At 38.6% G+C, this 17,245-nt stretch overlaps 1 protein-coding gene across 1 annotated transcript; it reads left to right on the top strand.

Moving 5' to 3' along the window:
- The first annotated feature begins 26 nt into the window (after positions 1 to 26).
- LOC138868906 (uncharacterized) lies at positions 27 to 10,756 on the top strand. Its single transcript, XM_070146484.1, has 5 exons — positions 27 to 630; positions 730 to 1,511; positions 2,016 to 3,125; positions 9,612 to 10,159; positions 10,381 to 10,756. Exons 1-5 carry the CDS (start codon positions 27 to 29, stop codon positions 10,754 to 10,756), a joined length of 3,420 nt encoding a protein of 1,139 aa, XP_070002585.1.
- The last annotated feature ends 6,489 nt before the right edge of the window (positions 10,757 to 17,245 follow it).

Below are 17,245 nucleotides of genomic sequence, written 5' to 3' on the forward strand. Positions count from 1 at the left end.
GTGCCACCGCTGCATTATAGGATAGTATGGATATCTCGCGAATTCAGGCATTTGCCCAAAATATAGAAAGGGGTAGCCGTCGGCAGCAAAGTGTGGAGAGGACTGAGTCAGGACAATGTAAGAGGATGAGATTTGCCAGGTTGCAGGAACAGTATCAGGGGAGCTACCGGCCCCAGTACTTCAAACGACCACCTAGACCTCCGCCACCTCAGCTACAAGGGTACAGGAATGACCGCTATACTCAGTCAGGACCGGGTGAGAGCCCCCAGGTGGCAGGGTTGCAGCAACAACAAGGTTTGAGACAGACAGGGCCATTTCAGCAGCGATGTGCCATCTGCGGTCGAACACACTTGGGCCAATGCCGAGCCGGTTCTGATGCTTGTTATACATGTGGACGTCCAGGGCATATGATGCGAGATTGCCCAAACAAGGATTCTGGGGATATGGCGCAACCAGTGAATTCAGCAACAGGATCAGCTATGTCTGTGCATCCTTCAAAGCACGAGTCTCGGTCTTTGGCTGGTAGAGGTCGAGGTAGAGGTAGAGGGTTCAGTTCAGGTAGTAACCAAAATCGTATCTATGCACTAGCAGGTCGACAAGACCAAGAGTCTTCACCAGACGTTGTGACAGGTATGTTGACTATTTGTTCTCACGATGTTTATGCCTTGATAGACCCAGGATCTACCTTATCATATATTAACTCATTTGTCGCGTGAAAATTTGGTATAGTGCCTGAAATACTAAGTGATCCTTTTACGGTATCTACACCAGTCGGAGAATTGATTATCTCTAGACGTGTTTACCGAGGTTGTACGATAACAGTTTATGGTCGTCAAACCTCAGCCGACCTAGTTGAACTAGAGATGTTGGATTTCGATGCTATCATGGGCATGGACTGGTTGGCAGCTTGTTATGCCATGGTTGATTGTCGAGCGAAGATAGCTAGATTTCATTTTCCGGGTAAGCCAGTCCTCGAATGGGTAGGTAATACAGCGACACCCAGAGGCAGGTTTATTTACTATTTGAAGGCAAGAAAAATGATCGCAAAAGGGTGCATCTATCATATTGTGCGAGTTAAAGATGTCGATGCTGAGAAATCTATACTTCAGTCTATTCCAGTAGTAAAAGAGTACGCGGATGTATTTCCAGATGAACTTCCAGGTATTCCTCCAGAGCGAGAGATTGATTTTGCAATCGATTTGCTTCCAGGAACACAACCAATATCCATCCCTCCATATAGAATGGCACTTGCCGAATTAAAGGAGTTGAAGGACCAATTAAAAGATTTACTAGAAAAAGGTTTTATTAGGCCTAGTACCTCACCTTGGGGTGCACCGGTATTGTTTGTACGAAAAAAGGACGGATCGCTAAGGATGTGTATCGACTATAGGCAACTGAACAAGGTAACTATTAAGAATAAGTACCCCCTTCCAAGGATAGATGATTTGTTTGATCAGTTGCAGGGAGCTAGATGCTTTTCAAAGATAGATTTGAGGTCGGGGTACCACCAGGTTAGAGTTTGGGAGAAAGATATTCCCAAGACCGCCTTCAGGACCCGATATGGCCACTTTGAGTTTCTTGTTATGTCCTTCGGGTTGACGAACGCACGCGCCATATTTATGGACTTGATGAATAGCCTATTCCGGCCATATTTGGATCTGTTTGTGATAGTCTTTATTGATGATATTCTGGTTTATTCACGTTCAGAGGATGAGCATGTAGATCACCTACGAGCAGTACTCCAAACCCTCCGTGATAATAAATTGTATGCTAAGCTTTCTAAGTGTGAATTCTGGCTAAAGTCCGTAGCATTCTTGGGGCATATTGTATTCGACGGAGGTATAAAGGTAGACACTCAGAAGATTGAGGATGTGAAATCTTGGCCTAGACCTACCACTCCGACAAAGATTCGTAGCTTTCTAGGCTTAGCAGGATATTATCAGAGGTTTGTAGAGGGGTTTTCTTCTCTCTCAGCACCATTAACAAAGCTGACGCAAAAAGTGACTAAGTTTTAGTGGACAGAGGCCTGTGAGCAGAGTTTCCAAGAGCTTAAGAACAGATTGACCTCAGCGCCAGTTCTGGCACTTCCAGATGGTCCAGCTGGTTATGCCATGTATTGTGATGCCTCAGGTGTTGGGTTAGGATGTGTCCTGATGCAACATGGGCGAGTAATTGCATATGCTTCAAGGCAGTTAAGGAAGCATGAGCAGAATTATCCAACCCACGACCTCGAGTTAGCTGCGGTTGTTCATGTACTTAAGATATGGCGGCATTATTTATATGGGGTGCATGTTGATATATTCACAGATCATAAGAGCCTGCAATATATCCTCAAGCAAAAAGAGTTGAATTTGCGACAAACGCGATGGCTTGAATTATTGAAAGACTACGATTTTAACATTCTCTACCATCCAGGGAAAGCTAATGTTGTAGCAGATGCTTTAAGTCGCCGATCTATGGGTAGCTTAACACATGTTGAGGCCGAGAAAAGACAATTGACAAGAGAGATTCATCAATTGGCTTGTTTGGGGGTTCGATTAGTGGACTCTGGCAATGGAGGAGTTGTACTCCAAAATACTGCAAAATCATCTCTCATAGCTGAAGTAAAGGAGAGGCAATACGAGGATCCAGAGTTAGTCAAGTTGAGAGAGCGGGTTCCACAACAAAAGAAGCCGTTGTTAGAACTCAAAGGAGATGGGGTTCTCAGATACAAGGGTCGTTTGTGTGTTCCAAAGGTAGCAAGACTACGAGACAGGATTATGCCGGAAGCACATTATTCATGGTATTCTATTCGCCCTGGGTCGACAAAGATGTATCATGACATTAAGGATGTGTATTGGTGGAACGATATGAAAAAGAACATTGCCGGATATGTCGCTCAATGCCCTAGTTGCCAGCAGGTGAAAATAGAGCACCAGAAGCCCGGAGGGCTAATGCAGACTATAGAGATCCCGACATGGAAATGGGAGGTGATTAACATGGACTTTATCACAGGTTTACCTCGTTCCCATCATAAGCTTGATTCTATATGGGTGATAGTTGATAGGCTCACGAAATCAGCTCATTTCCTACCGGTCAGATCTACCTATACAGCAGAGGATTACGCAAAATTATATATTAAGGAGGTAGTGCGACTACACGGAGTACCCGTATCTATTATATCTGACCGTGGGGCCCAGTTTACAGCACATTTTTGGAGGTCATTTCAGAAAGGTCTAGGAACTCAGGTGAATCTCAGCACAGCTTTTCATCCACAAATAGATGGACAAGCCGAGCGCACGATTCAAACGCTCGAGGATATGTTGCGAGCATGTGTGCTGGATTTTAATAGAAGTTGGGATGAACATCTACCTCTTATCGAGTTTTCATATAATAACAGTTACCACTCCAGTATCCAGATGGCTCCGTACGAGGCTTTATATGGGCGCAGGTGCAGATCTCCCATAGGGTGGTTCGATGTTGGAGAATTCGGGTTATATGGGCCAGACCTGGTTCAACAGGCCATAGAAAAGGTAAAGCTTATCCGGGAGCGACTGTTGATAGCTCAGAGTTGACAGAAGTCATATTCTGACGTGCGGCGACGAGATTTAGAGTACGAGGTTAATGATTGGGTATTCTTAAAGGTGTCACCTATGAAAGGTGTAATGAGATTTGGCAAGAGAGGCAAGCTTAGCCCACGATATATTGGGTCTTATAGGATCATTCGGAGAGTGGGCCAAGTAGCTTACGAGTTAGAATTGCCCTCGGAATTGGAGTCTGTTCATCCAGTTTTTCACGTATCTATGTTACGGAAGTGCATTGGAGATCCTACCCAAGTAGTGCCCATGGATGATGTACAGATTACAGAGAACCTATCATACGAGGAAGTTCCGATTGCCATCCTAGACCGACAAATCCGCAAGCTGCGGAATAAGGAAGTAGCCTCCGTGAAAGTACTTTGGAGAAACAATAATGTGGAAGAAATGACATGGGAAGCCGAGGAAAACATGAAGTCTAAATATCCCTACTTATTTCCTCCTCCAGAAAAGGATTCGACTGAGATATCATAATCATAAGGTATGTGTATAAATTCTTACGTTGGTCATGAGAGGCTGTCATCGTTATTCATAATTATGGTCCTGAATGTCGTTAGATTATTAAGCTCCTACGAGGAGAGTTGATAGTGGTGTTGTTACAGAGCTGACCTTGCCAAAGTTATATAGATCACGGGGAGCTGAACATTCGAGGACGAATGTTTCTAAGGGGGAAAGGATGTTACATCTCGCATTTTCGTACGTTACAATTTCGTTTTTTAGTTAACCGACGTAGACATGGGTATGAGATCATCTTGACGTACTTAAGCTATTTATAACAAGCGGAAAAAATAATTTCCATGAAGGATAAAGGATGCACGAATTAGGGAAAAGGAGTTTCGTTGAAAGTGGTCAATTTGGAATTAAATACGGGTCGAGCGATAATACCCGATAATTATGAACTAGTACCACGCAAGGTACCATATGACCATGGTAGTATAATATATAAAGTATATATGAAGTATTTTAAAAAAATAATAATAATAATAATAAAATAAATATAATTTTAAGTAATTTGTGATAATTTTAAATTATGCGAGTAATTGATTAATTACCGGGTAACAGGACATTACCCAGTTGACTAATAAGCGGACAAAATTTAATTAAATAACCCAAAGCCACACGGCATAAGGCCACAATGGCTAAACAATGACTCATAGGTCATTAAAGCCATGTGGCTAAAGCCTTATCCAAATAAGACTTAATTATGAGACATGTAAGTCTTATTTTAATGGTTTGTTAAAAAAATGCAAAAAAAGGTATCTTGTCTTTTGATCAGACAAGCAAGCATTAAAGAAAGTCATTTTCATTCATAAGGATTAAGAAGCTTGAAACAACAAATCTTCTATTTAGCCAAAGAGTAGCAACATAGTAACGTTTTCTTGAAGCAACAAATCTTATATTTCGCCAAGAGTAGTAACACAGTAACGTTCAGAAACAAGAACTTGGAAATCAGAAAACGTTCGAGGCAAACACGATTTCATTCTAACGTCAAAGAATCCAGGTGTAAATTTCGCAGAAGCAGATTCATTCAAATAATTCAAGAAACGGGTATGTTAAGGCTAAGCTCTTCTTTCATTTGGCATGATCTCGTCATTACATTCACATACCGGAATTTATGTATATTTTGCTAGTCTCGCAAATTGCGTATATTTTTCTAGTGTTGTAAGTTATAATATTCTCCTTATCGGGATTTCATATTCAGTTGAGTATTTCCTTCTTTCAGTCAAGAGAGCAGAGAAGTTACATATATAATGTATTAAAAGTATTTTCATTATCATCGAGCTATAATCGATGGGTAGGCCCCTATTGGGCAACCTCTGATCAGATGGTAAGTTATATGACGATCCTACTGTGGCCGAGCGCATATGGGCGAGCCCAGTTGATCGAGATACAAAGCCTAGTATGGCCGAGCGCTTATGAGCGAGCCTACTACGGCAGAGCAGATATATATGTATACCGAGCCTTATAGGGTCGGACAGCTATTTTACTTACTATATTGAGAGAATTGAGTCGGTATTATCAGATGAGCATATCTTCGAGTTTTCTTTGACTCCCAGTTGTTCTCAGTTGTTATATTATTAGTTCAATTTCAGTTTCAGTTTCAATATATTGCCTTACATACTCGGTACATCATTTTGTACTGTCGTCCCTTTATGGGGACGCTGCATTTCATGCATGCAGGGTCAGACAGATAGACGGGTAGACCTCCTCAGTAGGTGTTGCCCGAGATCAGCTTTGTCGATAAGCTCCCCTTCTTTCGGAGTTACCGGGTCTAGCAGTGTGGTGTGCATCTTGTGTATATATGTAGATAGGTTATGGGTAGGTCGGGGCCCTGTTCCGATCATAGTATATCAATTATTAGAGGCTTGTAGATATGTCGTGTCAGTTAATACCGTATGTTGGTCTAGTAGGCCCTGTACGTATATTTTGTTAGCTTGTCAGTTGTAGTAAATATGACGGCCTTGCCGGTCCAGCCTTATGTTGATGGTTAGTTAGCGTTAGTCTTTATTCAGTTTTATCGTTTGCATCGCACATTTTCTTGCAGGCGATGTCCAAAATTATGACATTACATGTTCAAAGTCTCTGAGTCACAGGTGATACGCAAGGATAGTTGAGGCACTGAGTGCCAATCTCGCTCCCAGGTTCGGGGCGTGACACCGCTGAGGCATCGACCTGGGAGTCCAAGTCCGATATGCGAATCCATTATCCTCATCTTTTCCCCGACTAAGGTACTTCCTTCTTATGTCCATTCAAGGACGAACGGTTGTTTTAGAGGTGGAGAATGCGATGACCCAAAAAGTTATCACTTGTTTTAGAAATAAATTCTTTGTTTCGAGGCCTTGAAAACCTCTTTCTGTCTCACCTCGATTTGTGTGCACAGTCCGAGCGCGTAGCCGGAAAGCCATTATGTGAAAATCTGTGAAAAATAATGAGCTTTGCCTTTAAAATGAATTTAAGTTGACTTCGGTCAACATTTTGGGTTATCGGACCCGGACCCGTGATTTGATGGTCCCGGAGGGTCCGTAGGAAAATATGGAACTTGAGCGTATGCACGAAATCAAATTCCGAGGTCCCAAGCCCAAGAAATGAATTTTTAAAGAAAATTATTTTCTGGAATATTTATGAGTTTTTGGAAATGAAATGTGTTTGAAATTTGAAGGTATCGGGCCCGTATTCTGGTTTCGGAACTCGGTACAGGTCTTATATGTGGTTTAAGTTGAGTCTATGAAATTTGGTAAGAAACGGACTTGAAATGACGTGAATCGGACCTTATTTGAGAAAATTAGAAAATTTGATGTTCTTAAGTGATTTCATGATTTTGATGCTAAATTCATAATTGTTGATGTTATTTTGGTTATTTGAATGCACGAGCAAGTCCGTATGAGGTTTTTAGGTTGGTGTGCATGTTTGGTTTGGAGTCCCGACGACTCGGGTGGGTTTTGGATAGGCCCCGGATTGGAATTTGGACTTAGGATGTTACAGATTTTATCTGGTATGCTTCAGGCCTGCAGGCTTCGCAATTGCGAAGCCTGGCTCGCAAATGCGAGCAATGAGTCGCAAATGCGAGAAGTGGCCTAGGCTTCCTCGGGTCACAAATGCGACGACTTTATCACAAAAGTGATTCTGCAAATGCGAAAGTCCCTTCACAAATGCGAAGATGCCCTGAACACCCCAGTCATTGCAAATGCGGCAAATTTATCGCAAAAACAACTTTGCAAATGCGAAGGTCCCTTCGCAAATGTAAGAATAGCATCGCAATTGCGATACCTGCAACCTGTAAATTCATAACTTAGACGCATTTCAACCATTTTTCACACTCTTTCAAAACCAAAACACTCTTTGACGATTTTTCAAAGACAACTTCTCTTCCAAATCGATTGTAAATCAATTCTAACTCATTTTCTTCAATATTTAACATCTTTTCACATGATTTCAACTCAAAATCAATGATTTTCATGGGGGAAATGGGTGTTTTGAGTAGAACCTAGGTTTTTCAAATTTTGGGGATTTGGACCTCGATTTGAAGTCCGATTTCAAAACAAATCATATATTTGGGTTCGTGGGGGAATGGGTAATCAGGTTTTGGTTCGAACCTCAGGTTTTGACCATGTGGGCCTGGGGGGAATTTTTGACTTTTGGGTAAAACTTTGGAAAACTCATTTTCATGCATTGGGCTTGATTCATTTAGCGTTTATTGATGTAATTAAGTAACTTGTGGCTAGATACAAGCGAATTGGTGGTGGAATCAAGGGTAAAGCGATAATTGAGACGTGAATTGTGTTCGTGGCATCGAGGTAAGTGTTCGGTCTAACCTTAGCTTGAGGGATTAGGAGTTGTGTCCTATTTGCTACTTGTTTCTTGTTGAGTATGACGTATAGGCATGGTGACGAGTATTTATATGTTGGTGTCGAGCATGACCGTGAGTCTTAAATTGAACTTGTTGTATTCTTAACAATTACTACGAATGCCTAAGTCGTTGATTCTCTGTGTTGAGCAAGAATTATAATTATTCTCGTGAAAATTACTTATGACTGAGTATTGGTATTAGTTGAGGTAGTTAGATGTTGGAATAAGTCTGGTTATAGTTGTTTCTCCCTTGCCGGGACGTATTTATTTATATTGTTGATTCCCTTGCCAGGACAGTGTAGTTCTTTATTAATCCCTTACAGGGACTCTTGTTGTGATTGTTGTTGATTGTATATTTGGATCAGGTTGTACGCCGCAATAATATTATATGTGAATTGGGTTGCATGCCGCAACAATATTATATATGGATCGGGTTGAACGCCACAACAATGATATAATTGGATCAGGTTGCATGCCGCAACAATAATATAACTGGATCGGGTTGTATTCTGCAACAGTGGTAAAAGATATGGATCGAGTTGCATGCCATAATAGTGTTGTTATAAGTTGGGATCGGGTTGCGCGTCACAACAATTGATGATACAAAGTGTTTTGTAGATTGGATACACGTTCCTTATTGTTTTGTTGTGAATTCCAAGTTTTCCTTATGTCTTTACTCTTGATTTACTGTTGATATTGATATACCCCTGCAGCATGTATCCCCTCCCATCTTTACTTGTTTATTCCTGTTTTATTTTCTACTGTATATTATATAACTACACAGGTTTATTTGGTAGTCTGGTCCCAGCCTCGTCACTACTTCACCGAGGTTAGGCTAGGCACTTACCAGCACATGGGGTTAGTTGTGCTGATGCTACACTCTGCACTATGTGCAGATCCCGGAGCAGCTCTTGGACCATAGCATTTGGGTAGCTGCCTTCAGTCCAGCTAGAGATCCCGAGATAGACCTGCAGGCGTCCGCAAGCCCAGCGTTCTCGTCTATCTTATTATGTATTCTGTTTTCAGTTGTTTCCGAGACAGATTATACTTTCTTTTTAGAAATTTGCTTGTAGTATTCATAGACAGTCCGTGATATTATGACACCGGATTTCGGGTAGAGATGTATGTTGGCATTGCCGTACTGGCTTTAGTTATTTTATCAGATTAAGTCTTCCGCTTGATTTTTATTTATCGTTAATATTTCAATGTTGATTACTTGTTAATTCAAATTGTTAAAAAGGGCTAAAAATGAAAGAGTTAGTGATTCTTTATTTCGCGGCTTGCCCAGATTCTACGAGTATGCGCCATTACGACTCCCGAGGGTGGAAAATTCGGGTCGTGACAATAGATGGTTTCCCTATTGAATTCTTTAAAGCATACTAGAACCTTGTTGGAGGTGAAATTAAACGAGCTATTCAGGAATTTTTCGAAAATGGGAAGATGGTGAGAAGCATGAACTGCACTACAGTTACACTAATGCTCAAAGTAAACAGTCCTACATTTGTTAAGGAGTTTAGACCCATAACATGTTGTTCTACAATCTATAAACTCATTGCAAAAATTCTAACATCAAAGTTAAATACTGTTGTTGACAAAATTGTTGGACCTGCTCAATTAGCATTTATTGAAGGAAGGAACATATTGGATAATGTTATTATTGCCCATGAGTTGGTTAAATGATATACTTAGAAAGGGGTCTCACCAAGATGTTTGATCAAAGTTGACATAAGAAAGACTTATGATTCAGTTGAGTGGCCTTTTCTAATGATGATACTGCTTGAATTTGGTATGCCTGTGAAGTTTGTACAGCTTGTGATGGAGTGTGTGACAACTGTCAGTTATTCTCTACTGATAAATGGAGGATTGACGACCAAATTCCAAGAAAAAAAGGGGCTTATGCAAGGAGATCCAATGTCTCCCTACCTATTTGTATTAGTGATGGAATATCTGGATCGATCACTGAAGACACTAGAGAGCATTCCAGACTTCAACTACCACCCGATGTGCTCTAAAAAGAACATAACACACATATGTTTTGCTGATGATCTGATCCTGTGCTGCGGAGCAGATAAGCTATCCATAAGCTTACTCATGAGCAGATTTCAACATTTCTCAAAGGTGTCAGGACTTAAAGCAAATATAGAGAAAAGTGCTTTGTATATTGCAGGAGTACCAAAGGAGTTCAAAGAAGGGATCATTGCAGAAATGCAATTCACAGCATGTGAGTTGTCATTCAAGTATCTGGGAGTTCATTTTCCTCTAAGAAGTTATCTATCCAGCAGTGTATGCCATTAATTAAAAAGATTACTGCACGACTCAAATGTTGGTCAACCAAATTCCTATCTTATAGTGGTCGGTTGCAATTGATCAAGAGTGTGATATTTGAAATGCAGACCTACTGAGCACATATTTTCCTACTTCCAAAAAAGATAACAAAATTGATTGTGACTGCTTGTAGAACTTTCCTTTGGACTGGAAGCAATGAACTTTCAAGGAGAGCAATGGCTGCTTGGGACAAGATATGTCTGCCATTTTCAGCTGGAGGTTTGAATGTAATTGATGTGGCTAATTGGAACAAAGCTGCTTTATGTAAACGTCTATGGGCAATTAATGACAAAAAGGACAATCTCTGGATCCAATGGATACACAACTACTATATAAAAGGGAATGCCATAATGACTATGAAATCTCCTAAGCAAGTCTGCTCGCTAGTTAGGAAAATATTTGACACTAGAGATTGGCTAACTCAAAGGGACTCCTCTGCTAATATGAACAAGTACTGTACAAAAGGGAAGTTTAGCATTAAGAATCTATATGTTGCAACAATGCCCTAATATCCTAAGTGTCATTGGAAAAGGATAACAAATTGATTCAAAAGCATTACCAAGGCATCAATTCATCTTGTGGTTGGCTATGCATAAGAAGCTAGCTACAGTGGATCGATTAAAAAGTGGGGACTATCAATAGCAAGTGATTGTATGCTTTGGGAGGAAGATACTGAGGAGACAATGGAGCACCTCTTTTTTGACTATGACTACTCCAGAAATATGTGGGCAACATTGTTAAAATGGCTGGGAGAAAGACACCAAATAGGTAGCTGGAATGCTGAGATTGAATGGTTAGTGAAAAGAAGTTCATGCAGAGTTCGAGCTCACATGCTAGAATTCCTGTTTGCAACTGTAATTTACCATGTCTGGGCAGAGAGGAATCAATAAAGACTTCAAGAGAAGATGATATCAAGCCTTCAGAGGGTGAGGAATATTATCATAGAGCTACACATACGAGGGCAAAATGAATCCAAATAGCACAAAGAGTTAAAAAGATTGAGCAACTATCCTACTTAGACATGTATAGATATATATAGAGAGATAGATAGTAGAGAAGTTGTAGTAGAGAAAAAGGGATTGTTAATTCTATTTTTTTGAGTCTAGCTCAAGAGTCCAATGAGCTAGTGAGTTGTAAATATTATACTTAGTTAAATTAAAATTTTGACAGTTTGACCAAAAAAAAATTAACACGTGTCAAATTTTAGGATAAAGCTCCAACAAATTTGGAGATTCAAAAATTATTTTTTTTAAAAAGGAAAAAAATGATAAAAAAGACACAAAGAAATTAACTACAATTAATTACTCAACCATGGGTGAAGGTTGTTTTATATTAGTTAATTTCTTTGTTTCTTTAAAAAAAATCATTTTCGTTTTTATTTTTAAAATAAAATATGTATTTAAATATTCAAATTCAGACAATATTATTGAAAATAATAGAATAAAATAAAAATAAAAAAATATTTTAAGAGTAATAAAATATATATCTTCTATTATATTACAAAAAAAAGTAACATACAAAAATATTAAGCAAAGTAATATGCTAATAATTTTTTGTTAACAATGCAATTATACTAAACATTAGATAATTTAATTTATCTATATAGAATAGGAGAAGCAAATTAATATAATGATGCAAGTGTAACAACAAATATTTACCAAGTGTCAAATTTTAGGACAAAGCTCCAACAAATTTGGAGATTCAAATTTTTTTAAATGAAAAAAGAAAATGATTAAAAAAATAAAGACACAAATAAATTAACTAACTAAATATAACTACTCAAACATGGGTGAGGGTTGGTTTAGGGTAGTTAATTTCTTTGTTTCTTTTATTTTTTAAATCTTTTTCAATTTTAAATATGTAAGCACGTGATTTTTGCCCTATATGAGAAATACTCCCAGAAAATGCAAAATAAAATGATTTTCCTTGGTGTGCAATTTTGAGTATTTTTGTGATATTTTTGGATAATTATTTGTATTTGTCTGTGTTTGCTTATTTGTTAAATTAATAAAAAAATATAAAAATATGTCGCATTTTGCATGTAGGATTTCATTCTACAATTGTTAGTAATTAAATTAGTTTTACAAAAATTAAAAATTACAAAAATAGGCATCTTTTGCATTTTTAGCATTTAATGTCCAAATGAACAATTTTATGCTTAATTATTACTTAATTGTGCGTTAATTGTTATTGGGAGTTAATTTGCGCTTTTATAACTTAATTTAATTCTTAATAATAATTTAAGTATTTTTATAATTTAGTTTTAGAAAATAAAAGAAGAAAAGAGAACAAAAATACAAAGAAAAATCGGATTGGGCCACTTCTTCAAAATTCAACCCTAGGCCCAAATATTTGTCCAACTTTCTCCATGACCCAGTCTATCTCCACATGGGTCGACCCGGTCCGCCCCATTAACCCAATCCATAACCCAATACCCCTATCTTGCATTTCAAAGACACAAAACAAAAGAAAAAAAAGAAAAAGAACAAAAAAAACCTTAAAAAGAGACCTAAACCATCCGCCCCCATTTTTGGGTTTCTTCTTCTCCAAAACACCAAACACCCCAAGCCATCCATGGCTACCTCCCCTTCCGCACGAGCAGCTCCCATGGCTGCCTCCCTATCAACAACACATCCCTCGCATCCAAGTAAACCCCGCGACTGCTGCGTCGACGTCAAGCTTGGGTTTGAAGCTCGACGTCCATGGCAGTCTTTGCCCCCGACCTCGTTCCAGCTTCATCGTTCATGGCTGAGTTGCATGTGTTTACTTGGACGCGAGTTGCATCTGTTCCAGCTCGTCGTCCATGGTTTCTTCACGAGCGAACGCACCCAGCTGCTCATGTTTCGCGTCATCCATGGTTGCCGTAGCTGCTCCTTCTGCTTTTAGCTTTCGTCGTCCAAACGAACCTCCGGGGTTGCGTCGTCTGCCTCGCCGAACTTCGTCGTCTACAAGCAAGCCGAACGCACCCCAGCTGCTCCTGTTTCATCCCTTCCGTTGCGCCGAACTGCTGCTACTGCTTCGGCGCTGCTTGGTTCGCTCCTTAAATTCGTTCATCGTCGTGTGGTCGAACTTTGGCCGAGGTTCGTCGAGTCAGTCCATACACTCTTCGTTTCAGTCCGGTTAGTAGTTTTTGAGTTTTATGTTTGTCCGTATTTCGTTTTGATATTTCTCGAATCTAAAATCGTTAGAAATGATTTTTTTTTGTTTTGTTCATGTTCATGTGTTCTTGTTAAATTAATTTTTTCAGATTTTAAATGAAAGATTAATTAATTGTTTTCATGTTTGTATTGTTGTTTAATTGATTATTTGTTAGTTTAAAGTTTGTTAGATTCAAATTGAAATTTAATTGGTTATTTCTTCAATTTGTTTTATGTTGTTATGTATTTTCCGGGAATCATTAATGTTGTTTGAGTCATGTGAATCCGTCATGTTTGTTGCTAAAAATAGATTTAATTCATGTTCATCTTTGTTTGAAGTTCATGATTAAATTCAGTGATAGAATGTGAGTTCATGTTTGTTTGTGATTTGCTTGATTTAATTTGAATCATGCATATTGTTGTTTGTATTATTGTCTCTTTGTTCATCCATTAATGGTCTAAATTAACCAGGATTGGTTCCCGATATGGTTGATTTATTTCCATTAATTTGGAGTTTGTGTTGTTCATCATGTTCATGTAAATTGTTGTTGAAGATTGTTGAGAAATTGGTCATCTTGACTATATTTTGGTTGAGTTATGATTAATTGATTGTTTAGAGCAGAGGGGTAATTTGGTAAATTGTATTGCATTCGGGGGTAGATTTGTAATTGCAATAAGGTCGGAGGGGTAGTTTGGTAATTGAACATTATTTTGATTCTTTATGTTAAGCATGGGGGACAAATATAATGGGGTGGGGTTTTTGATGTACTTGTTTAATATAATGGGGGACAAGACAAAACATAATGGGGAGGAATCTTGTACTTGTTTAATGTAGGCATGGGGGACATATTGTAATGGGTTGGTAATGTGGCATTTATTTAATGTAGGCATGGGGGACAAAGTTTTAAAATAAAGAAGACATTTGATAGTGGGACAAAGCATGCCATTGGGGGAATAATTTGGGGGTTGGGAATTGAAGACTTGTCTTGCTATATATAGAGTGATTCTTGACATTAAAAGGAGAGAGATTTTTTGGGGGGAGAGAAAAAGAGTTGAATATTATTGAGAGGATTTTTAGAGAGAGTTGACAGATTCTTTTTACACTTGAGAGTTGACATACTTTTATACTGGGAGAGAGTTTGTGATAGTAAAAGAGAAAGACAATTTGAACTTTCACTCGAACAATTCTGTTTGCTCTTCTTCGAGTGTCATTCAAAAGTCAGAAACTACTGCATCTCGTATCTTTTCTCTCTTCTGCTTTGACTGCGATTGTACTTTTGCACTGCTGAGTTTTCAATCTGTTACTGGGTTATTCTACTGGTTTTTACTGGTTTTGCGGTGTTGCTGAACCTGCTGTTGCCGCGTTATTACTGTCGCTGACTCCTACTTCTTTTGTTCTTGTACTGCTGTTTCCAGGTACACATTTGTACAATCTCGGCTTGAAGCAAAAAATGAAATATTAATCAGGCTTTGTTCCTGTTGAATCCGAACTGTTTAGATTTGTTGTTTGAATATAATTTTCCTTTCTTTATATAAAAATGTAGTCGATTTATTAATAAGTAATGGATTGCATATGTATAACTTCTTCATCTAATAATGTTAGTTGAATTAATCTGTTTTTGATATTATTGTGTATCTATCTCATGCTCTAGTATTAGTAAATAATAGAATGTAGAATTAAAGCAGTTTTTCCTTGTACAAACGCGATCGCAATTTTCCGTTCACATTAGTCGTAACTTAATAAATAAGTTACGTTTTTCAGCATGTAAATAATTAAGAAATTTTCTTTTATTTTAGAGATGAACTTAATAGAAAATATAGTCACTGTAGGTTTATCCTTTTAAATAAAAATGAGACGAGCCTCGACAAACAAAAATGCACAAGCTGCGGGGCCCTCTAAATGTATATATTAAAATACTTAGAATTCGGGACAGGCCGTTTAGCGAATTTTACGGCCTTCCCAAAATAACAATACGCTAGTTGCTTTAGGCGCACCTTTAATAATTTAACCTTCTTAAACACGGGTGCACATTGATGTGACCCAAATCCGAATCTCAACGGAGTCAAAATGTGTCGACGACCACGGGTGCATTGATTGTGACGTGGTTCGAGATGCATTTTCACGACGTTGCAATTCTATAAAAATAAATGATAATAATAAAAGCGGTTTAAACTTAATAAAAGCACGTAAGTCATAACATATATTTAAATCAGATATTTAGCCATTATAACAATTTAAGCGACCGTGCTAGAACCACGGGATTCGAGGGTGCCTAACACCTTCCCTCGGGTCAACAGAATTCCTTACTTAGAATTTCTGGTTCGCAGACTTCATTTGGAAAAGTCGAATATTTTCCTCGATTTGGGATTCAAGATAAACCGGTGACTTGGGACACCAAAAGCCAAACCTTTCCCAAGTGGCGACTCTGAATTAAATAAATAATCCCATTTCGAATATTGTCACTTAAATTGGAAAAACTCCCTCGCGCATTTAACCCTTCGGGGCGGGCGCGCAAAAAGGAGGTGTGACAGCTCTGGCGACTCTGCTGGGGATAATTAACCCAGAACCACTGGTTCAGGGTTCAAGAATTCGAGCTTAGAATAATTGTTATATTTGGCTTTATTATCTGATCTTTATTACATGTTTTTGCATAACGTGCTAAATGTTGTCTTTTACCGCTTTGATATTATCTGAACTGTATATAAACTGTGCTGAAACCCTTCTCTTCTTACCTCCGGGGAGAAGCTCGCTGGTCGAGACTCCCTATTCTGTTAGTGTCAATACCTGAAATAAGAAAGAGGTCGGACAAGTTACAAAGCCGGACGATCTCGCGGGTCCCCGGTACGTAGCCCCCTCCTCGGCTCGAGTTGTCCGCTCGGGTACACAGTCTAGAACGTATACCCAGGTTATAAACCCAGTATAACAAAACCGCTGCTGGAGAATTAGACCCAGAACCGCTGGTTCAGGGTTCAAGAATTCGAGCTTAGAATAATTGTTGTATTTGGCCTTATTATCTGATATATATTACATGTTTTGACATAACATACTAAATGTTGTCTTTTACCGCTTTGATATTATCTGAACTGTATATAAACTGTGCCGAACCCTTCTCTTTTCACCTCCGGGGAGAAGCTCGCTGGTCGAGGCTCCCTATTCCGTTAGTGTCAATACCTGAAATAAGAAAGAGGACGGATAAGTTACGAAGCCGGACGGCCTTTTGGTTCCCGGTAAGTTGCCCCTCCTCGACTCGAGTTGTCCGCTCGGGTACACAGTCTAGAACATCTACCCAGGTTATAAACCTAGTATAACGAAACCTCATGCCGGATCCCTAGTAGGAACGCTTATCTGCATCATGTTGCATTTGACATAGGGGACTCAACACAGGGGTTGGGTCCGTCTAGGACAGGCAACCTGGAATGAAAAGACCATCCTGCTGCATCCCGTTTGTTCTGCGCATCTATCTGCATGTTGACCGGTGTCCGAAAAATTTTCAAAAAAAAGAATAGCAGGGTAGGGAGATAATTACTTATATTTTGGAAAAGTTAAAACCAATGTCCCAGTAATGTCAAAACCTCACCGGAATTTTCTTGAAAAAAAAATATATATATATATATATATATATATATATAAAATGAAAACAAAGCTTGTCTTTCAGTTTGACTATTCCTTTTAATCACTTTCAAAATCCAAAATATATATAAATAAAAAAAAATCAAAAAATTTATTGTTTCATTTGTAGTATTTAAAAGATTTTCGAAATTTCCAAAAAAAAAATGAAAAAAAGGGAAGTTTAAAATGTATAAGTATTTCCTTGGTCTCTTTTCAAAAAATAAATAAAAAAATAAAATAAAAAAAAACAT

Source organism: Nicotiana sylvestris, chromosome 5 (assembly GCF_000393655.2).
Source record: "Nicotiana sylvestris chromosome 5, ASM39365v2, whole genome shotgun sequence".
In the NCBI taxonomy this organism is placed as follows: domain Eukaryota; kingdom Viridiplantae; phylum Streptophyta; class Magnoliopsida; order Solanales; family Solanaceae; genus Nicotiana; species Nicotiana sylvestris.